At 31.7% G+C, this 23,157-nt stretch overlaps 1 protein-coding gene across 6 annotated transcripts in view; it reads left to right on the top strand.

Moving 5' to 3' along the window:
- Positions 1–23,157, top strand: part of LOC108729759 (uncharacterized) — a 96,655-nt gene that overhangs the window by 21,704 nt on the left and 51,794 nt on the right. Inside the window, exons 1-2 of one of the 6 annotated variants that reach the window (XM_018459029.1) lie at positions 12,216–12,953; positions 13,463–13,637. The exons of 3 other annotated variants lie outside the window; for them this stretch is intronic. In XM_018459029.1, the coding sequence (XP_018314531.1) occupies positions 13,604–13,637 (34 nt within the window). In that variant the 5' untranslated portion in view covers positions 12,216–12,953; positions 13,463–13,603. Of the gene's footprint in view, positions 1–12,215; positions 12,954–13,359; positions 13,638–23,157 lie in introns of those variants that run through there. 2 more of the 6 variants (XM_018459028.1, XM_018459031.1) reach the window with 2 other exon arrangements.

The following is a 23,157-nucleotide window of genomic DNA, read 5'->3' as shown; positions in this document are numbered from 1 at the left end:
TCCAGTCTCTCGCAATCTATTAAATGTCAACATAAACACTCTTCGGTTTGGCACTCTTCTGTTTGGAAATCGTCGTGCATATTCTCGCACCGCCTTTAAAGCATTACCGTTGCAGAAACCGTATACAAAAACCATATCAGCATATTCACTATTAGAATACGTACGCGGCATATTGCAAAAGACAAAATTCATCTACTGTTAAAGGCTTTCAAAGAGCGACTGACAAATTCATAACAGAAAGTGGAAAATGTAATCAAATATGTCGGTGCTAGATATGGCAAGAAATGTAAACATTTTTTTTCGATTTCTCTGAAACGGAGCAAAAACGAGCATATGTCTATAGGACTTTTTTTCTTAGTTTTTTACTCCTCTACACGCTCCCGAAGTTTTGCCATTTAATTTGGAAACACCCTGTATATGATAAACCTTTAATACATCCAAAAGTGTACAGTACCGGTTTAATATATTTGAAAGTATATGCAGCTAAAGTTTAACGCATTTATTATCTTTTCATGTAAATTTTAAGTCGCATGAAACGGGCTTAAAATGAATAAAATGATTAACGGGATCATAGTGAAGCAGAAACTTTGCGTGTCCGGGTCACATTAATTGCATTTTTTTGTAAAAACAATCATAATATCAATAACACGATGTTTTGGAAGTATACAAATAATAAATATGATGTATAAGATGTAATATGGAAATAATATACTGCATAATATAAGATCATTAATATCTGAATACATAATATTCAAACACTTAATCATAATTTTATTGAGCTAACAAGTCGTTTTTAATATTTCCTTATTTAATAGTTGCTTTTATGCACATTTTTAAGTATTATATTTTTCATGAAGTCGCACAAATAATTTCCATATTGTAAAACATTGATAAGATATTACGTTTTAATACGACCCGATTTTTTACTTCAAGTTTCTGCTTCACCATGATTCTGTTGATCATTTCAATAATTTTAATTGCCCATTTCATGCGATTTGCATAAAAAGATAATAAATGCGTTAAACTTATAGGTGCATAAATTTTTAAATATAAATAATAATTAAATATAAATATTTTTAAATATGAAATCAAAGCGAGAACTCATAAATTCACATGTAGCTATGTGAAAACTTACCTATGTGAAAGTTAAGGGGATATATCCTAAAGACGATTATAGTCGTTGTGTAAATAGGACTTTTACACAAACCATTTACGTGTCACATCACTACATACTACATCAATAGTTGACGCACACACACATAAATTTTCGTATAACAATGACGTTTTAATTAGATGTCTAAGTTTAGTTCTAAGAACTCTATGTTGTTTTTTCGTACAAACTACTAGTCTGTGGACTACTATTTTGCAAGTACAGATTGCACAGCTTTCATATAAAGCAAATGTTGTCACAACGTGACAGCTCTAGAGTGCCATATTGGACTAATAAGGGAACCGTCGGAACTGATCCTCACCGATTTTAATGATAAGCTTTGGATATGTTGTAGAACATGAAAAAATATTAAATCCATATTTTTTTATGCTTATCTCGAAGTTTATAGGGTGAAATACTCCCTCGAAAAAAATCGGTTTTTTTTCTTTCGAAATGAATATCGTCGAAACTGTAAAAGATATAAAAAATTTTCCATAATGAAAATTGAATGGCTTCAAGAGTACTTAGAACTAAAATAAAAAATAATTTTTATTATAAATGATTAAATAATTTTTAATAATAAATAATTAAATAAATTTTTTTATTATGGTCCTAAAGAAATCGTAAAGCCATTCAATTTTCATTTTGGAAAATTTTTATATCTCTTATAGTTTCGACGATATTTGTTTCGAAAAAAAAAACTGATTTTTTCGAGGGAATTTTTCACCCTCTAAACTTCGAGATAAACACAAAAAAGGGCCTAATATTTTTTCATACTTTACAACATATCCAAAGCTCATTAAAATCGATGAGGGTCAGTTCCGATGGTTCCCTTGTAAGAAATGATAATGATCTCAATTTTTTGTTATTTTCGTCATAAACTCCTCAAGGAGATCCTAAAGCCGTCTGTATTACCAACTAAACCATATAATTTTTGTATAACAATTACATTTTTCCTATTTTACAGATTCGAAAATTCTTTTCCGGGATTAAAGTATACGTATTAACACATGTCTGTGAGATGGAGTTTATATTGAGAATGTTAAAGTTTCAAAATTGAGATCTTCTTTGCCATTTCTTAGTCCAATATGGCGCTGTACAGCTGTTACATCGTGACAATATTTGTATAAAAGTTGTGCAATTTGTACTTACGAAATAGTAATCTACAGACTAGTAATTTGCACAAAGAAACAACGTGGAGTTCTTGGTATTGGACTTATAAGGGAATCACATGAAGTAATAAATTCTGATTTTAATGAGACTTTGTATACATATAGATTACATAAAAAGATAAATTTAGAAAATGTCCGTTGCGGCAGAAAAACGGTTTGAAGGAGTGAAATCACTCCTTATGTGTTAAAGCAATTTTCGGTTTTTTCCATTATATCTCGAAAATAAATTTTCCATTATATTCGAGATATCAAAAAATGTTTTATACAAATGCTTTATAATTTATAACAATATTATCTCTATTCATTTACGTCAAAAATATTTTTAATAAACAATTTTTAATTAAAAAAAATTTTTTTATTTTTCAAAAATATTATTGACATAAATAAACAGAGGTAATTTTATTATAAAAGTTTTGTATAAAACATTTTTTGATATCGCGAATAGTTTCTAAGATACAACAAAAAAGGCTAAAACTCGCGTTATCTAATATATGTATAAGGAGTTATTTCACCCCTTCAAACCGTTTTTCCGCTACAACTAATATTTTCTGAATTCATCTTTTTATGTAACTTATATATATATATATACAAAGTTTCAGTTTGTGTTAGACATCTAATTGAAACGTTATTGTTATACGAAAACTTATGTGCATATGTGCATGAGATATTGATGTAGTAGAGTATGTAGTGATGTGTCAATGACATGCAATCGTCTGTAACTGTAACTGAACATGTGAAGAATTTGTACTGCCGGATGGAAATCAGAAAAATAATGCGCGGTATTCCTAAGACATATTATATGCTCTCCGATATGGATAGGAAAGAGAAACCAAAAGTAAGAGAGAGAGAGAGAGAGAGAGAGAAGCATTCGTATTTATCAAGTATTCATTCGCATATCCCAATCACGCGTCAAGTATCCCAATACATTGTTGTCTATTGTCATAGTAACGAAGTCCTGATTCATTTAGTATCACATTTCGCTTTTCTCACCGTTGATGCTATCATGGTGGAAGAAGATACAGTGTAATAATTTCAAGGATGCACAGTAGTCAACCAATAGAATTGCTAGTCGATCTTGCAAAAAGCAACATGGCTCCTTTCTGTCATTCTGTCATCACATGTCATAATATATCATAATATGTATATAGGTACATAAATATGAAGAAAAGGAAGAAATTTGTGCAAAATTAGTGAAATATTATACAAGTATGAAAAATATCTATCGATCACGTAAAACATTACTGTATATTAATCAATGCAGGTAATTGTTTATTATCGTTATTTTATTTATTGTATTACACATTTTTATTAATTTATTTTGTAATAATAATTTAATTTCACTTAAACTTGTGTCATTGATTAATTTGAATATGTCGCGCCACATTTTGACTGGCATTTGATTGGCTGGTCATAACGTAGAAGAACATTATTAAAAATTACCGAATATTAGTCTTCAATAATTTAAAAATTTTTTTCTCAAGTACTATCAACTTTACAACCGTTAAGATAAAAATATTTATTTTTTTCTCATAAAGTTCTGAGAATTTTTTCAGAATTTTTTAATACCGTATTTTCTCATGTTGGTAAAAATAAGAAAATGCAGTACTAAAAAGTTGATAAAAAAAATTCTGAAAAAATTTTTAGAGTTCTATGAGAAGAAAATAAACAATTTTTGTCTCTCTTGCAGGTTTTTTGTAAAGTGATAGTATCTGAGGAAAAAAATTATTGAAAACTAATATTCGGCAATTTGTAGTAATTAATATCTTGTTAATTATTGTGAAAATTGCAAAATGGTAGAGGACTTTTCGACTCAGTTTAGTCCGCTCTATCTACCCACGAGTGTTGTCGGTGAATTATGGGACACCCTGTATATAGATAGTAGTTACAAGCAAGTTATAAACGAATTGCGAAAGATATAAATGCTTTCTCTACGCCTTTGGCGCGATAAACTACTTTAAATTGTCTGCTTTTGTTTGCTCGTCTTTGAAAACGAGGTTTTAAAATGCCGTAATCCCACATCTTCACAAATTACATAAAGTGTTTAAAAATAGCAATACGTATACAAGACATATAAATCATTCATATATAGACGTATAAATCATTCATATTCTTGATATAATGTTACCAAAATTTGTAATTCGATTAAACTTTCATGTTTCACACAGAATAATAAGAGAAATTAATAATGAATTCGACAACTTGTACTAGTGCGCACTGAGCATAAATTTTTTTGGTATTACACATTCAATCATTGCTCTCTGCCCCAATGTTAAGAAATCTTTGCATTTCTTATTAGATTGCATTGTTATCGTACGAGTTTTATGTTGTATTCGGTGAATAAAAATTACACATTAGCGTAATACTAAATTTATATTAGGTGAAACGGAATAAACTGAATGAGAACAAATCTTATTGCACTGAAATTTTGGGCAGTGCGGTTTGATAATACCGCATTTGATCAAAATAGCGGATAAAATTTATATTCTACAAGAATTATTAAAATCAAGCAGTAGTGACAAAGGTTTACAGAACGTTTAGTATAATTAATTTTAAAGATCTACTGCAATTTATAACTGCTAAATTGAATGTCGACGAGAATGTCTACACGAGATTTAACAATACATTTCGCGCAGTTCGAATGACTACAAATATGGTATTATGCATGTATATATATAGTATATATATAATTCACATTGAATTATTTAAGCTCCAGCTTCGACCGTTATAAGCATTTAATTTCTAGTATTGATTGTGTTCTCACATATATGGTCTAAAATAAGATTCTTAAAGTTTAACACTATAAGAACCGCCGGAACGGGATACCCTCCATACAAGAATCGCCGAACGCGCCAATTTGGCTCTTATGCTTTCCTCCGTCTAATAAAACGTTATTTTTTTATATTATTTCCATTATTTGAAGTTGTATGAATATATATATATATATATATACTTTCGATATTCTGTATTGTACAGTACGAAAAAAAACAAACAATTGAATACGATAATCGCAGTTTCACCGTTGACGTGTTGATTCTTCTTGCTATAGTGAACAATACCATGGTGGAATCAGAAAGGTGAAGTATTGCGCATGATAGATTAAGGATGGGACGAATTCCCACCAATCAAATGCTATCGGCATTGCACGGCATTTCAAGATCATGTTGGCCATGACAGAAATATGTGTGACAGAAATCGAGAATAGGCACGAGTCGCTGACAGGCATGTCGCTAATTTTAAAACATATTTATGCAATATGAAATGAAAAGATCATGTTTCAATTAAATAAATTGTTAAATAAATAATTTAGTAAACTATACGTTTGAAAATCACATGAAAATCGCCACATGATTATTTTTCGCATTACCGATCGCGTCTGATTGGCCAAGCCTCAACTATTTTACTGTCTACTGCGCATCCTTCGGAATGCTTCACCTTTCTGATTCCACTATGAACAATACTACGAAGAGAAAAACAAGACAGAAAATATGTCGGAATCATAGACGTATACAATACAAATGATTATACAAATGATTAACTCACACCGACAAAATATTAGTATACCATTATTTCATTTCAGAATATACATGAAGCGCCATTTTGGTGGTTTACAGTAAAAATAAAAGTAAACATGAATGAAATTAATTAAATTATTTTGATGGTCAAACAAACTTATATTTAGATTTATAGCTAGCTAATTTTTTAGATACTTTAACAAAATCGTTTTTTTTTCATGTATGCTAAATATATATATATTATTTGTTTAAAATTACGATTTTTATTATTGTCTTTGTTTACATTTATATATGTATGTTTTTACATTTGTTTTCGTATGTTTGTCTTTTTCTCGAATAATAAAAATTTATACTCTTTGTGTGTTACGATTATTATTATGGAAACAATTACACAATAATCGATCCAAATTAAAACTTTATGATAAAAAATCTCTTTCCGGCTGTCATCAGTAAATCTGTTTGTTTGTACTGTCTTGTTGTGTAAATATATATACATATATATATATATATACATATATCGTTTGGTGTCTGTTCGATTTTTAGTCTAACTTTCACGATACCTTATCTCTCGTTAGCTTCGCTCGCGCGTTATCACTCACTCATACTGATTGGCAGTGGTATACCAACGAATTATGTTTGACTTACGTCTTGTTTTATTACCGCATTTTAAAGCAAAAGCGATTCCCAGAAATCGCATAGATAGCAATCAATAAGCCGAAAGAAATTATTGTAATTAATTATAATTTCATCATTCAATTAATGTCGTGTTATCTGCGATAGATGCGACAGCATACATCTTAATTAATATTTTCCATATTGTTTTCAATTAAATAAGAAGCTCTGGTCAGAACATGAATTTCTTAAACTTATACCTTATTTTAATTTCTTTCATTTTTGCTGAGCGAGTAAAACCTTTAAGTTTCTCAAAAAATTTTAACTATTGCATTGTATGAAATTTTCAATCTTTCTATATTGAATAACAGAAACACAAGATTCAATATATACATAAAGACCCATGTGTATAAAGTATCCCAAAATATAATTAAAATTTTATAGTTCGATATTTTAATAGCTTTTGAACAAAAAGCAGTCACTTTGTTCAGATGAAAGCAAAAACTACATAAATACAAAGCGAATCTTAATTTCATATCTATACTGAAGTCAACAGTGACCCATATCACTGGATTAAAATTGCAGTGTCATTGATACCGGAAACAAAGTCTGTGAACATCATCGCAACTCTCAAGAGTGATACTTGGTTTGAAAAAATTAAATAGTCAGGAGTGTTTCACGTGAGAGTTCCGAGATCTGAGATCGGGAGAGGAAGAGGTCGACGACGAGGCCTTCCCGAGGTCGTCATTATCACAAGTACAAATATGGTTTACGTCGTCAATGAGGAGCGCTTCGGGATACATAAAGCAAGAAATATGCGCATGTGGTATTCTACGTTTGAACGGTTAGACAGTTACTTTTGCACGCGCACCCGCATAGGTATCACGTGTATACGCTGATAAGCTGCTTAAAGCATCGTTTGAGTTTATAAATTAGCATCCGAGAGCTAGAAGTGGAATACACATCCATGCAATCAAAGTTCAACTTTGATTCATAAATATCCGATAGTATAGAATTTCGGGACTTTAAAAGCTAAGATTTTTTAATATTTCAAATATCAATGTATTGTATTTCAAAGTATGATGTAGAAATTCGAGAATTCCTTATAAAGCTGTGTGTGAGATTTTTGGATATTTTAAAAGAAAAATATTTTGAACCATAATGTAAAAATACGGGGATTACTTGAAATTAGTATTCTGATAATAATGCTCTGCGAATTAAAGCGGAGTATTGATAGATTTTTATTTCGACAAATTTAATGGTGAATTGTAATTTAGGATCAATCTAAAAATTGTGTGAAAACAATCGATTATAACTTTGAAACAGTTTTTATGAAATTATCACATGAAGTAACAGATGTATAACTCAATGATTCTTTTTTTTGTTTTTAATATCTTGCGTCAAATTTATTCGAAATATTTGCTCAACAATCAAGCTACAACTGTACGAAAAACAGAGATGTGATTTTTTACTGATTTGAGTTTGCTTCCGTCGACAAGAAGATAAATACTTAAGGCAGATTGAAAAACAAAGTTGTGTTATCTATTTACTTATCAAGCTTTGTTCGCATTGAAACTCTAATCTTTAACATTAAACGGCATTATCATCGATTAATGATTATTTATTCGAACAAAATAATATTAAGTCTCAATCATTCTTTCATTGCATATAATGCTGAAAGTACATCTTAGATTAGCATAATATAACAATTAATATACAATTAAAAGATAATCTAGATTTCACATCTATTTAACAACTACAACGTGAAAATAGGATTATTAGGAATCGGCGCTGTTATTTTTGCGCTATGAATTATAATATCTCATTAGATTAATATTGATATATGGTTGTTTAATAAAAACCAACAACGTCACGTAATAAAAATCATGAAGGACCAATGTTGTCGTATAACAAAACGTACGTCTCGGCTATTTTTTCTAGCTTTTTAGCCAAAGCTCACAAAGACCATTAAGAAGATAAGGTGTATAACAGTGCGCATAATGCGCGTTGCGCATTATGTCTTCTTCCACCATGACGCCACGTATGTTGAACAAACCGGAAAACAGTTGATGACCCGTATTTCTGAATATAAAAATCATATAAGGAGAAAGACACCTACGCATTCTGTTGTTACAGACCACAAGTTGCGCTGTGGACATGAATTTAAATAGATGAAGTTGAAGTTTTAGAGATTGAGCAAGGTTACAAAAAACGACTGATTTATGAAATGATTAGGTAATATAAAACGACAAAAGAACGGAACTAATTTAAATATAAACATAGAATTGTTTAACCAGGCATATCAATGTTATCTAATAAATAGTCAATGATTGTTTATGTCAGATTTGTTGGACTTTGATCGTTCCATTGCATTCCGAAGCTGCTAAGTCTTTATTTTATTGGTACTTGTTGACATGTAACCGTTAGATAAAAATTCCCGGTGTTTGTGGTTATTAAATCGATACTTTACATTACATCTGAAGAATGCAATTTTTACTATGATCTTTACTGCGTACATATCCGCCCACGTGCCCCAGGTTGGTCATATTGTTTTATTTATATTTATCCCATTGTAATTTGTTATTATTATCTAATAGGTTAATATTAATTAAAAGAAAAAACTAAACTTAGAATAACCATCACTCAGTTTTCAAACTGATCATGGGATAAAGACTTCTCGTTTAAGAAGAGGTTAAGGTTTGGTTACGAAAGATTACAATTATCTACAATGATTGTTTTTATATACTATACTGAAAAAGGCTAGAAAATAACCGAAACGTACGTTTTGTTATACGATGACATTGATCTTTCATAGTTTTAATTATGTGGCGTTATTGATTTTTATTAAACGACCATATGTCAATATTAACCTAATAAGATATAATTTATAGCGCACAAATAACTCGATTCATAGTAGCCTTATTTCCACATTTAACAATTAATATACTTCATTCGTATATGAGATGATTCTAAAATAAAGATTTTATGTTGAAGAAAGAAATATTACTTGCTATTTCATTCTAATTAGTTTTCTTGATAAATTTACAATTCAATATCTCGACATATTCTTATGTTGTACCAGACATCAGGCTCGTTTTATGTCAGACATCAATTTATATACATGATGAAAACGGAGAGAGGAAACGAAACTTGCACAATCACTCACTGCGATATAATTGAGAATTTGATCACGACAAGGGCAGGACTTTGGACAAAGTGGTGTCCTTCATTTAACGTCCTCATAATCCGAAATCGACTGACTCTCGCGATAGGAAACAATTGCTTATTATTCTGTATCGGCTGTAATGACGAGCGTATCGACTTTTCTTCCTGCTTCCGTTCGGCATTCATCACACTTCGATTACGAACGTTGCGTGTTTGCCACTGAAACGGAACTGATATGTCACTGATAATTTTCGCGTCCGGTCAAATAATTAATTGATATCAATGGACAGGGGGCACGATTATTTTGATAACGCGTAGAATATCGATTATTATCTCAAGTTATAGTCGTGGGATTTCCAGACACCGTCCGACTTTTTCCAAGAACGAAAAGTTGATGATCATTCAAACAAATACTTTCGAACAGAAACGTCAAGATTCTAAAGTCCACTTTAAGAGATTTATAATTCGCTTTGATTTCAAGATAAAAATCTGTTTATTACTTAATATCATATATTTTAAGTCATTAAAAATTTTTAAATATTTATTCTTATATTTGTTAATTTCGTCACTTTCTTTTAATTTTTAATAAACAATTTTTAAAACATTTCTATTGATAATTTCAATTTTCGAATTATTTACTTGTTTTTCAGTTTTAAATTAAAAAAATTTTTTAATTTTAAAATAAACATAAATTTTATGATAGGTTCCTAGACATATAATCCAAAATTTACGACTTTTTCTCGAAAATTGAAAAATTTTGAATGTTTTAATATACATATATTAAAGTTATTCAGAAGTTTTTTAAAATCCTCAAATATTTGTAAATATTTTGAAGATCAATCAATTCTTAAAAGAGTTTGGAAGGTATAAAATTTCCATAAACTAATCAATTATTTCGAAAGAGCCTGAAAAAAAGTTTCTTATCCCGAGTGTCTTCGAACATTTTTAATTGTGCTTAGTGTGTCAATCTATTAATTGACATTCATTGAGGAATGCAGAGAATTAATTGAAACGATTACAAAAAAAAAAATTATTATCGAAAGAACGCAAATAACAATTATCGGAAGTCCTTCACGAATGGTACGTTGTTTTCGAGCCTTTTATCGCAGATTATATTAATCGCGTAGATATATAGAATTTTAGTAAACACGTGCGTCTTTAGCACATCCCGATCGGTCGATTTTCAGATGTATATTTTCTCAGATCCTTTTGGAATTTTTAACTCAATTTCTGCCTTACTATATATCCTTTAAATTCTTCACGTTCAAAAATACTTCATTCACTCTACTTCGCTTCTGTAAATATCTCAGAAATTATTATCGGAGCCTCCGATAGGGTCTTAAAATGGTCGAAAGTGAATAGTCGAAAATTGATCCGATAAGAGACTTAACCAGCCAGTTCTGTTATTTTCCGTTTCTCGTCATAAATTATCACTGTCGCTCAAAATATCCGAAATATCGCAGTCAGAACGGAGAAGTCGCGTACGTACGCGAATAAAAAAAAATTCAGTTTTAAGAGGATCCTAAAGAAAGCAAAGACTGAACTTGATTGATATCGATAAAACAGACTCTTTAATTCCAAACTAAAAGTATCGATAATAGTGATATCTTTAATTCAGTTTCTTAGGGCCACAAAAAACTTAAGACAGTAATGCCCGTATTTATAGTCAGACCTTGTATACTTGAGGCTTCCTTAAATTTATCTTTTAGATGCTCAGTAGCCAATGAAATAATTCGTAGAGCATTTGATGATCAATTTAAGGAAGCCTTAAATATAAGGCCTGACTATTAATACGGGCCTAAGACGTAAGGAAATCAACATGTTGGATTGGCTACTGCTTACGTTATACGCCTTACAGACTCTACCATGATTGATCAATTCGTTTACTGCTTAAGTTTTTTTTGTGTGCCATGGCCCTTATTATCTTTCTATTGGCCGCGGCACAGACTTTTGCATAACGCATAATGCATAGTGCATAAGTGCATAAGTGCAGTAAATATTATCTATCAATTAAAATTCTTCTTTTCCCTGAAATGGGAGAGAAGGAAGGACTCTGATTGGTTGATTTGTTTATGCACTATACGTTATGCAAAAGTGTGTGCTGCGGCCTTATCTCACTTAAACGTGTATATCTGTTCTTATCTAATATGTTGTAGCATCATCTCTTGCAAGATCGAGCACATACTGATAGACACAACTCTGTTTATCATTCTAAATCTTCGCTAAGAATACGTATACACCTAATTACTGAATATTTGTTTTTGCCTTAATTCCACAGAGTATATTGTTTGTTCAAGTAATCTAAAGTGCGATGCAGACTTATTTTCAATATATGAACTATAAAACTTTTATATTATATACTCAAGCGCAATAAAAAAATTTTACTGTAAAGTCAGTTTGAAGATTTTTATAGCACATTTTGTGATAAAACAGACAACTTTAGGATCCCCTTAATTCGATCAACTTTCCCGTACAGCATAGATCAATCTAGTTTATTTCCAGCAATATTGTAGCAACACTACAACATTCCAGAAATATTATAGTTACAAATGTTGCAGCAATATTGCCGCCAGCTTTTGTGCTGTATGCAGTTTCTTTCAGTGTCTCGCCGATCAATAAAACATCAATCCTCATATAACACGCTCATTAACTCCTCGTTAGATTTCCCACTGGCAGATCTTTTCTCACTTCGCTCCACTCAGTCACTCGTGCTCGTCGAAGGTGAAAAGTATATCTGCTCCTTCTCCTTCTCCATACAACTTAGCCTTTCTCCTTCCTTCTCTCTCTCTCTCTCTCTCTTTCTCTCTCTCTTTCTCCGTTGCTCTCTTTGGCAATCAGCTCGCTCCGTTACTTCGGGGCAAGTATCGCGCGAAGACGACTCGCTTGTGGGATCGGCTCGGCTTGGCACGGTCGTCGGAACGCATTAGTGCGCTTCGAACGCTTTCTACCGGAGTGTCCTCTCTGCCGCCGCCGCGTACCGTAACGTACACTGTGAATCTGTCCCTCTTCCGCGTATCACGGAAACTCGACCGTCGCCATCTTGGCCACCAAACGTGCGCGGGCGCAAACGAATGAGCGAGCGGAATTGCACCTCTGAAAAGAACGTAAACGTTCCGTCAATCTTCAGATCTTTCCGTTCCGCGCATCACGCAAGTCGGAACCTGCGACTGCGATTGTACCCGTGTCGTAACAATCCGTCGACCGGAGTCTCACGGACGAAGTTGCCTTGAGATTTTCTCGCGTCGCCCTTGACGAAGGGCGCATCAAGAGCAACTGCACGCGCGATTTACGTCGGAGGTTTAGCTACTCAAAAACGTGCAATTGGTGCAACGCGTGATAACTGTAAAGATTGTTGTCATTGACAGTTCTTTGAGTCACTTTGAATTCTTTGATTCCAACCGCGTTGCTTATACATTCTCAAATTCTCTAGATTATACCTCTTCTAACTAACTTAACCTAACCTCTTCAAGAGCCTAATTTTTATTGCAATTCCTCGAATCCACACATCTCTCCTAATACTCGAAAGTATCTTTAAATTTCTGTCGGAAATCAAGATTTTTCTAAGAATCTCGAATCTTCACGATCCTCTTACCGATTTCGACAAATTGCCAAAACTTTGTACAAATATTTTTGAATTAAAACTTCTAGTTCCTATAAAAAATCTTTGTGAGAGTCTTAAATTTTCAAAAACTCAGACTTGTAAAATTGTCACTCTTTTTTGGTCATTAATTTTCTAAAATCTGAAGGTCATTCCATTTTCCAGATGGACACATTCCTTTCTTTTTCCCTCGAAATTCCTCAAATATTCATATGTATACGCAACTAACATCGGAAATTCGAATTGTCGATAGTTTCATTTGATCTAATCGAGTTTGAGGACGCGAGTGCAGCAACAAAATGATTAATTGACCGACCAGACTTTTCGAAATCCTGATAATACATTTCACACCTGTGAAGAATTGGCCATTATCAGTGATACCTCCCAGTGGACCATGTTGGAATTCTCCGTGCAACATGCCGAAGTCGGTGCGTATAAACACGCGACCTGTGACTCCCGCGACCCGCAACGCGTGCGCGGAATAACGGCAGAAAAGCACTTTCTCGGACGCGCGCTTTTGCAATCGTTTGCATTTCTATTGTCCCTATGTTATTTTCCTTTGTCTTACTACATTATACAGGGTGTTCCACGCCAAATTTCTTGAATTGTCCTCTGTCATTTCCGCATTAAATTATTGAGAAGACAAAAATTAGGATTTTAAAAATCGAAATTAGGTCATTTAATAAAAACATATAAAAGTATGAGATTATAACTAATTTTTCTTTTAAATAGATAAGTTAGAAAACAAATTGATATAATAGATAACGTGCTCGTATACCGATTGGAATATACTTGTGTCTATTCATCACTTATATTATTTTTCGTTATCGAAGCTTCAAACAATCGCAATTATAAACAACTGCGAATTAAAGAAAGATCAACTTAACGGAGAAAGCCTACGGAGTATTCGGACAAATTGCTGTTCCGGCATTTGATCAGTGGGTTTGAAAACGTCAGTTAATAATTAGCCTAATTACAGAGAGCAGAATTCTACGAATGCAACGATGCGCGCCCTTTCGGATATGCTGTGCTTGCACAATACCGGCAATGAATACACGTGCGTGCACTACCAATAGGGGATTCTCAATTGAATGATCGCGATGTTATCTCGTTAACAGTAATTGACTTCATTATTCTTTTGCCTTCGATATAGTCTGCCTACAATTTTCTAGAATGTTCCTCCGCTGTTTATGAAGACGTCGTTACTAGAGGATTCCTCTAATTCTTGATTGTATATTTTCTTGGAGATACTCCAAGATGGATATATCTGTAGAAATATCCTGTGTGTGATCACAGTTTTTTATGTACATGTAATTATACAATATAACTGATATTATACGAGTTATACATATGTATAATATAATTAATGTTACAATTAATTATATATGTCATGAAATATTAATTGTATTATTTAAGTTTAAAATACATAAACTTTTAGTAAAGAAAGTTTTGAAACTAAGAAAAAACACTTGAGGGGAAAGCAAATTAAAAATTTATTTTATAATTTTTTAAATGTATAGCAAAATGGAACTTACTATTAATTTATTCCTTCTTTATATAATTTTCTAAAAGGTTCAAGCATTCTCAGCATAACAATGACCTTCTGAAATTTGTAAGTTGCTGAATCAAACCCATTTTTTACTTTCTAATGTGAACAAAACGTTTCCTTTTTTTTTACAAATATTTTTTTTAAAAGGGACAAATATTTTTTCCAACTTGACAATTGGAGATTGTGAAACCAAGAAAGGAATGAACTGAATTTCCCATTATCTCAGTTGTTTTAGCATATTAACAGCAGTCTTATTCAAAATAATTTTATTATTTCAATAATATTAACGAAGCAAGTAATATTTTTTATTATGTTCTGTTCAACGAGAGAATGACCTCTGTCTGCGCATAGGAGGTGATATAACGGGCAAAGTGAGGCTGTACCCATTATCCTATATGTAAATACGGTACGCCCGGGCCCAGGCTTAGAAAATTGAGCGGATGAAATAATCTTGACATTTTAATGTGACATTAAATTGAAATTACTGTAATATATATTTAAATTATACAGCTGAATATTTATGATATATGAAAAATGAAATCCATAATAGTAATATATTTTTATTTCATAATATAGTATAATATAATTGAATATCATAATTGTAGTATCTAACTTTTTAATTTGCAAGTGTAATTTGACAAATAAAGTCAAATGTAAATATAGTTAAAGTTAAAATAAACGCCTAAAATTCAAATCAAAGTATTATAATATTGAAACAATAAACAAAACATTAAAAGAAGAAAAATAAACTGTAACCTAACATAACTGAGTAAGAATACGAAGATAAATTATTGTAATAAAATGATATTATGTGATGAAAATATCACATAGATACTATGAATATGGTAACGATATTACATATGAGATTGACTGTATGTCATACACTGAAAGAAAAGATTGGCTGCTGCAACAAATTAGATGGTAAAATATGACATAGCATTTTTAATTGGCTGCAGCAGCCACTTTTTGGTTGCATTAGCCAATTGAAATCCAATACTGACATTGCGGAAAAATTGGCTGCAGCAACCAAAAATTGGCTGTTGCAGCCAATTAAAAATGCTATGCCATATTTTACCATCTAATTTGCTGCAGCAGCCAATCTTTTTTTCAGTGTAGGAAATTAATAATCGCTGTCAAAGATTTATTCAGAATCTGTTTCGTCTGTGATATTAATTATTAATGAATAATATACTGTCAATCATTCTATCAGTTATATAGTCAATTTCCTACATCTTTTTCTCTTCATCTTTTTATTTTTTATATCATTTTACTTTTATATGCAGAATAATTAGAGGAATCATATTGTGTAAAAAAATCATACAATTCCATTTAAAAAATCGAGGTGACCTTGAAGTCTCAAAAAATATGATCTTGAGAAAAATTTTTTGCTCATGATAATATATGAACAAGATCCCCTGTGATATTTTCTCATATCATAAAAAACAACGGAGATATTTTAAATGATCAAGTTAGAGGAAACATCCTATATAAAAGGATAATGTCCGCTGTCCGAGGAAAAGAGGACGAATATGGCAATCCTATATGGAAGTAAGGATCTTCTGAGAATTGTTTTATTGTTCTGTTTTGCTCTTTTCTATGACACATTTATCATACTTGTTTTTTATGGTAAGAGTTCGGCCTTTATCACAGTTTCTGATATCTCTTTTATCTTTACCTTTTAACTATTTTATTATTTCGTCTTTTCTCCAAGAAATATTCAGCAATTTTTCTAATTTCACGAAATGATACAGAGCATTATCCACACATGACAATAACAGCATGGTCGTCTAGTAAATGGTAAAACATTTTTGAACCATTCAAGAAATATGTCGCCGTTCATTTCATCATGATAATCTTTCGTATATTTTTTCCTCGATTTTTTCGATTCGAAACATAGAAATCCCCCAGAAACGAAACCAGCAATACTGCCAACATGCAGAACAATTAATCGCTTGCCTTTTCCACTTGGATTAGTTGGCCTCGCAGTTATCTCCTGAAGAAAGGCGTCCTTCTTGGATTTAATTGTTTTATCCATTCAAACTTATTCGTGACGTCACCCAAGTTATTTATTTATATTACCGTGGCAGGGCCGCGTACAGTCAATTAGAAAGGAATTATTGGTTAACAACTTCTTTTTGATTGGTCAATAAACGTATATGCGAACGCAGACGCAATCTCCAATCGCTAGGGTGATACGAGGATAAAGTTATTCATGAGCGGTCCTATATCATAAATATACCGAAATCGTATTTTTTGCCAAATTATTATTAAAGAAACACTTTCTTGCTAAATAATTTTTATTTTTATGAATAATTAAGTATTTTATTTATAAATTATTAATTTATTACGTATGTTTCATTATAACGAAAAAAATAATCAAATATATGACTCGGCAAAGAAGAAGTCTCATATCATATGCCAAGTCAAACATTTGATCATCTTTTTTGTTATTTTTTGATAGAATAGGACTACTGAGACACACACAATCACTTAAAGAAGAAACGCATCAAAAATAATACAGATGATGTAAAAAGCTATTGTAAAAACATTAATTATTATACATCTTAACATTTATTATTGTTATAATTATATTAATGTATGGAACATACATAATACGCTAATAATTTAATATTTAATTATTTATGAAAATAAATATAATTTAGTAAGAAAGATGTTTTTTAATAACGATTTGGTGGAAAATATGATCCCTGCATGTTTATGATATGGAATATTCCCCCCTGAGATAATCAGACAACGTCACGTGCGCGATTGACGACGCGATTGGAGCCGAGTCTCGCGAGTGGTGGAGAAACAGTTAGGTATTGCCTCAGGAATCAGCTCGAAGTGTGCATCTATGCCGAGCATGACATTTATTCACTGAACTAAATTTTTATGTTAATATTACCAAATTAAATTTTTCAATCAAATTATTTTGTTACGTTAACCGAAGAATTTATTTGCCCATATTCAAACAAGAGATTTAATTGATTCAAACAAATTTTGTTTTATTCAACCAAATAGGTTTCTCACTAATCACGTAAATAAGTGCTACGACATTTACGTAGTGACATAACTTGGCTCGTTGTCTTTTTCATGCACTTGGCATCGTGACGCTGTCGCTTTATATCTTTCAACCATCATGTTGTTAAGAGTACAAAAAGTTTTAATTACGTATGGCTTCTATGAAGAATAGTTTCGTCGCGCAACGCTTTACGCACCCGCTACAAAGATTATCAAACAGATGAGTAATCAAATATCGCGCAAATTTTACGGGTGCGATCCAAGTTGGCCGGCGTTCTTGAAACGCAGCGACCGGTTCAAGGATCGTCTCGATCGTGACGATGAGATGTCCTCAATGAATCGAGGCGTGAGCCACGTGTTTCCTCAAGGCGAGCCTCTCTTTATTGCTTGCATCCGGACAATCCGTAGTAATTCGCATCGTTCGAACAGACAATTTTCTTCTCTTCGTCCGTAATTCTTTTTGAAAAGTTTTTTTAACAGAGTTTTTATAATGCATTATTGGTATATATAAAAAGTACACGTATGTGTGCGTACAGTTTTTTATCTTATGAAATTAATATGAATGCTAATTTTATATAAATTTGTGTAATTTGATAAAAAAAATCTTACAAAAGTAAATAGATGCGCCAAGAATAAAAGTAAGTATATGCAACAAAAGTTAACATAACCAAAAATATATGTATCCGAAAATTAAAAAATTTATTTAATCAAAAATTAACTTATTTAAAAACAGACATAAAATAAACGTAATTGGCCAAATATCTCAATTACTTAAAGAACAAATTTCGAAAGATTTCATAAAAAGCTTACACAAAAATTATCTATTTGTAATTAGTTAATTTATAATAAACATGTATATCTAGTACACTATTAATTATGTATATGGGTATCATTATTTATATATAATTATATTAGCGCAATTTTTTTTATTGATCCAGTACTCCAAAGGGTAATATTAGATCATGTAATTATATTAGATTAATTAGATTTTGCACGAACATGTTTATTTATATGATTAGGTATATGATATCATTGACTTTCAAGTTTCTTTCTTTTGGATTGAGTAAATTCCGCATAGAAACGTAATTGAGAATAAAATGCGTCATTTGAAAACAGAATTCTATGCGAGCGTATCTTTCAATGGTTTATTGCCGTATTCAATCGTTTATTGCGGTAAAGCTGAAAAACACGATCCCAGCTTTAATATGCCCTAATATGCAAATTTTATAATCATAAATCAAATAACAATGCGCGCGGAATTATTCGCAATGAAATAGAGAAAGAAAAACCGTGAGAAGTAGGAACCTCGTGACGTCTCTCGACGTAGTCGTGTATTTCGACATGAAAATCGAATATTGTCCCGTACACGACGAGTGAGCACACAAACGTTTGGAAATACCTCGAAAATACTTTAGGTACTCGTTATCTTGAAATATTTGTAATTTCCTCCCAAAAATCAGTAAAAAAATTTGTGTATTTGTGTTGGAAACGGTCCACTCATATTTGTGTTAACAGTTTGTGTTGAATTTTTTAGCATATTCGAGTGTTAATTTAACATAATGTGATTATGTTATTTAAAGATTTTTTGTGAAATTGATATTCAATGTTTCTTAGTGTCAAAATGACACAATTTATGAATAAGTGAACAAATAACATAAAAATAATGTTTTAAAACGTAAATTCTAAGACAAATGAATGAAATATGTGTTAATTTAATTTAACATATCATAAATGTTAATTTTCTGAAAAAATGTTCCACTGTTTGTTTACAAACCGTGTCGATGTTATCTTTCTTTGTATTTATTCTCTTACATAATATTTGTGTTACCTTCTAACATATTCATCTTGTGTAAAATTAACTAAAAAATTTGAATGGATCGTTTGGGACATGCAATTTATGTTAAATTCAACACATTTTTTCCAATTGTGTGATAAGTTGAAATTCTTAAAAATTAAAAATTAACAAAATCTCTAAAGGCTCAACGAACTAACCACTAACCACTGAACCGACCTAACCACTGAAGATGGTTCTGTGAGAACCGAAATGTTGGAAGATTTTATGTAATATAAAGTTTGAACAATATATTCCGTTTTGCACCGACAACGTGCTAGGCTCATTTGTCCTTACATAAATATTCTATTTGAAATTCTTATTCTGTTCCCTGTTCTTTTGATTATGCGTAGCATCTCAATGACTGCGTTTAGCGGATTCAACAATTGAATAAGCATCCGCTGTTATTGATGTATTCTTTTAGACTATTCAATCAGACTTTTATATCTAGAAGAATGAGTCCGCTGAACACGCCTAATAAACAAAGCGTGCAGCGGTTCTTCGCGTGCGCTCCGTGATCGTACCCAAACTTCCGCGCCCTACTTATTAACCACAGTACGACACTAAAAAATTCGTTTGAAGATTGAGAGTCCTAATAACATACTTAATTTTGATTGTACTAAAATTATTTCTGCAACACGTCATATATTGTAGTTATAATGACAAAATATGTAGAAGCAGTCCTTTTTGCAACTTTATATGTAAACTCAAAATTATGACATGATGAAACAATTTGGAAGAGGTATTCAGTGTACAAAAAACTACGAAAAATGACTAGTCTCGTTCTAGTACTTCTTTTATCGTCTTTTATACCGCGTGTTGCATCAACATATTGGTCAGTATATTAGGTTATTTTATAATTTTATAAATGTAATATCTTTTCTAGCAGGTATTACATTTTATAAATGTTATACTTTCTCTAAGTAAGTATTACATTTATAAAATAGCCGACCAATATGTTGATGCGACATGCGGTACATATATATTTTTATTGTGTTATGGAAATATTTTGAAGTGATTTTCAATGATATATAGTTATACATACTGGTATCTATAATATAATGAGAAAAATATTTTCAAAGTTAATAATTTTTCACTCTGATGAACAAATTAATTGATGTAATACCGCAGATGTAACGCTGCATTTAAACTTTACGTTCGACTTACAATAAGTATTAATAATGTAATATTAAAGTATTTTTATATCATAATTGCTTCTTTAAATTTAAATTTATAGATATAAACAAAAGAAAAAGAAAATGATCAAAATGTATGATTTTTAAAAAATCGGTTTTTATAATAATTTATTTCATTTTATGTCTTGAACCATTAAATTTTCTATAGGTTGTATTTTTGAATAATACATATATTAAAACTGGTTTATCGCGATATTTTTACTAGAAAATAAAGTATAATAAAAAATTCGAATCGCGCTTTTTTTACTCACGACTTTTTTCCAGAAATTACAAAACTTTGTCTCCTTCAGTCTCTCTCTCTCTCTCTCTCTCTCTCTCTCTCAATTATAAATTTCTCTCTATTTTTTTATTTTGATTTTCTCTCTCTCATTCTTTTTCTCTTTCCGTTTTTTTTTCTTTCTTATTCGAGAGTGCATTTTCTCTCCTATTATGAGCGGTCGTCTGGTCGATGCCCATAAATGCCGATCGTCGATTATCGGGCCACTGATCGACATCCAGGCAAGAATCCTGTGGTTGTCATCGGATCGCGGTGTACTGGATTTCTATGGGAATCCAGAACATGTGTCGATTACGTGACGGTGTGTCGCGTCTCTCGGCGATGTGAACCGTCTCCCCTGCAGTGCAATCGGAATATGCTGTCGGAAGTAGTGCGCCTTGAATCGTTCCGTTATTTATAAATATACTAACACTCAGGATAGTCGCGTTCATCGTGGCGACATTCTGAGAATATTCCATTACAATTTTTTATGAATACCCTTGGAACGCTAATACGCTATGTGGGTTATTACGGAGTCACGTCAAGGATTGCCTCAAGTGGTCCACGTTACTAACAAATTTAATTACAACGATCGAGGGTTAATTCGTGAGCGCACAGCCTTGAACTTTTTTCAGGCGCCCGACATTTAACAGTCATTGATGCCCCGAGCGTGATTACCAATCTGGAAATCAGTACGAGCGACCTGCGATTTATTTAAACGAGTCTCGTGCGTTAGTAATTTCGAAAGGATGGTGCAAGCTAGACGTTATTCGGCATATCGATTGCATTTGGAAATATACGCAGAGACGCATGCATAAAATATAAAGAGAGAATAATCATATATTATTTTTGTTGCCCGAGCCATGATGTAACATTGTACATAATGGCGAAATTAATAATGAATCAAAAGACCCAAATTCCACCCACGTTCACTCTCCTATTGCCGGTGTAATTTGTGTTCAAAACTGGAAAAAATAAAAAATTACAGATTTTTTTATCTATTTTATCTTCAGCGTTGGTCGCCATACTGAAATAAAAATAGATAAAGAAATCTGTAATTTTTTATTTTTTCCAGCTTCGAACACGAAATACATCAACGATAAATACATTAGCATGTATATTTTAATCGTGGAAAAGGAATTTTTATTCTGTGAAACCACTACGAAGAAATTCAACAGGAACAAAAATGTTAAAAACGCTAGTTTTATTGGTAATACAGGCGGCTCCAGCATCCCCTTAACACATAAAACATATTTTCATTATACGCGAATGTGTGTATTAAGACGCTTCCGTAAAACACTTTCATCTGCGCCCCTGGATGGCGAGGTTGTTTGCGATTTTGAATGGAGCTGTAAGCAAAGCCGCAGGCGAGTGCGAGAGACGGTGAGAGGCGATCTCGGGGTTATAGAAAGTCTTCAAAACGGCTTTTTTAACACGCGCACCACACACCGCGCCGTCACGATAAAGTGGAGCGAATTAACACTGCCTTCGCGAGCTAGAGATAGCTGATTTCAAAGATTTATTAAGTAATCCATTTCAACGGGGCGTTCACCTGATTGATGACCAAAAGAATGGAAATACTCGAATATTTTATCGGCCGATCTAAACTACTTAAGCACCCATCAAATATCGAAATGTTTAATGTGTTTGTAGGTACATCGAATCAGTGTATGTGTCTTCATATTTAAAATATAAATATTTAAATGAATAAATAGCAAGGTATCATATAACGTTCGAATATTTAAACATTTAAATGCCAAACGCGCGTGCATGTGTGAAAAATAGTAAAACTTACACGGTAAAATGATGTTATATTACAGCATAGTTAATTAGTTAATAATTATCTAATTACAAATAATTTTATTAATTAATAATAATATTAATGAAATAATTACATCATACTCTTGTTTTAATATAATACATAATTTTTTCGTGTAATATATTATTTAAGAATTCCGAAATTGATATATAAAGTGTTATTAAATGTTCTCTAAAATCCATAAATTTCTTTAAGAGGAGAGAGGAGTTTGAAAGCAAGATTAAATTGGGAATACTATAAAAGTATTATAAATACACTGAAAAAAAAGATTGGCTG

The sequence above is a fragment of the Mycetomoellerius zeteki genome, unplaced genomic scaffold (genome assembly GCF_001594055.1).
Source record: "Mycetomoellerius zeteki isolate Tzet28-1 unplaced genomic scaffold, Tzet1.0 scaffold79, whole genome shotgun sequence".
Taxonomy (NCBI): domain Eukaryota; kingdom Metazoa; phylum Arthropoda; class Insecta; order Hymenoptera; family Formicidae; genus Mycetomoellerius; species Mycetomoellerius zeteki.
This window is presented reverse-complemented; position numbering and strand designations above follow the sequence as displayed.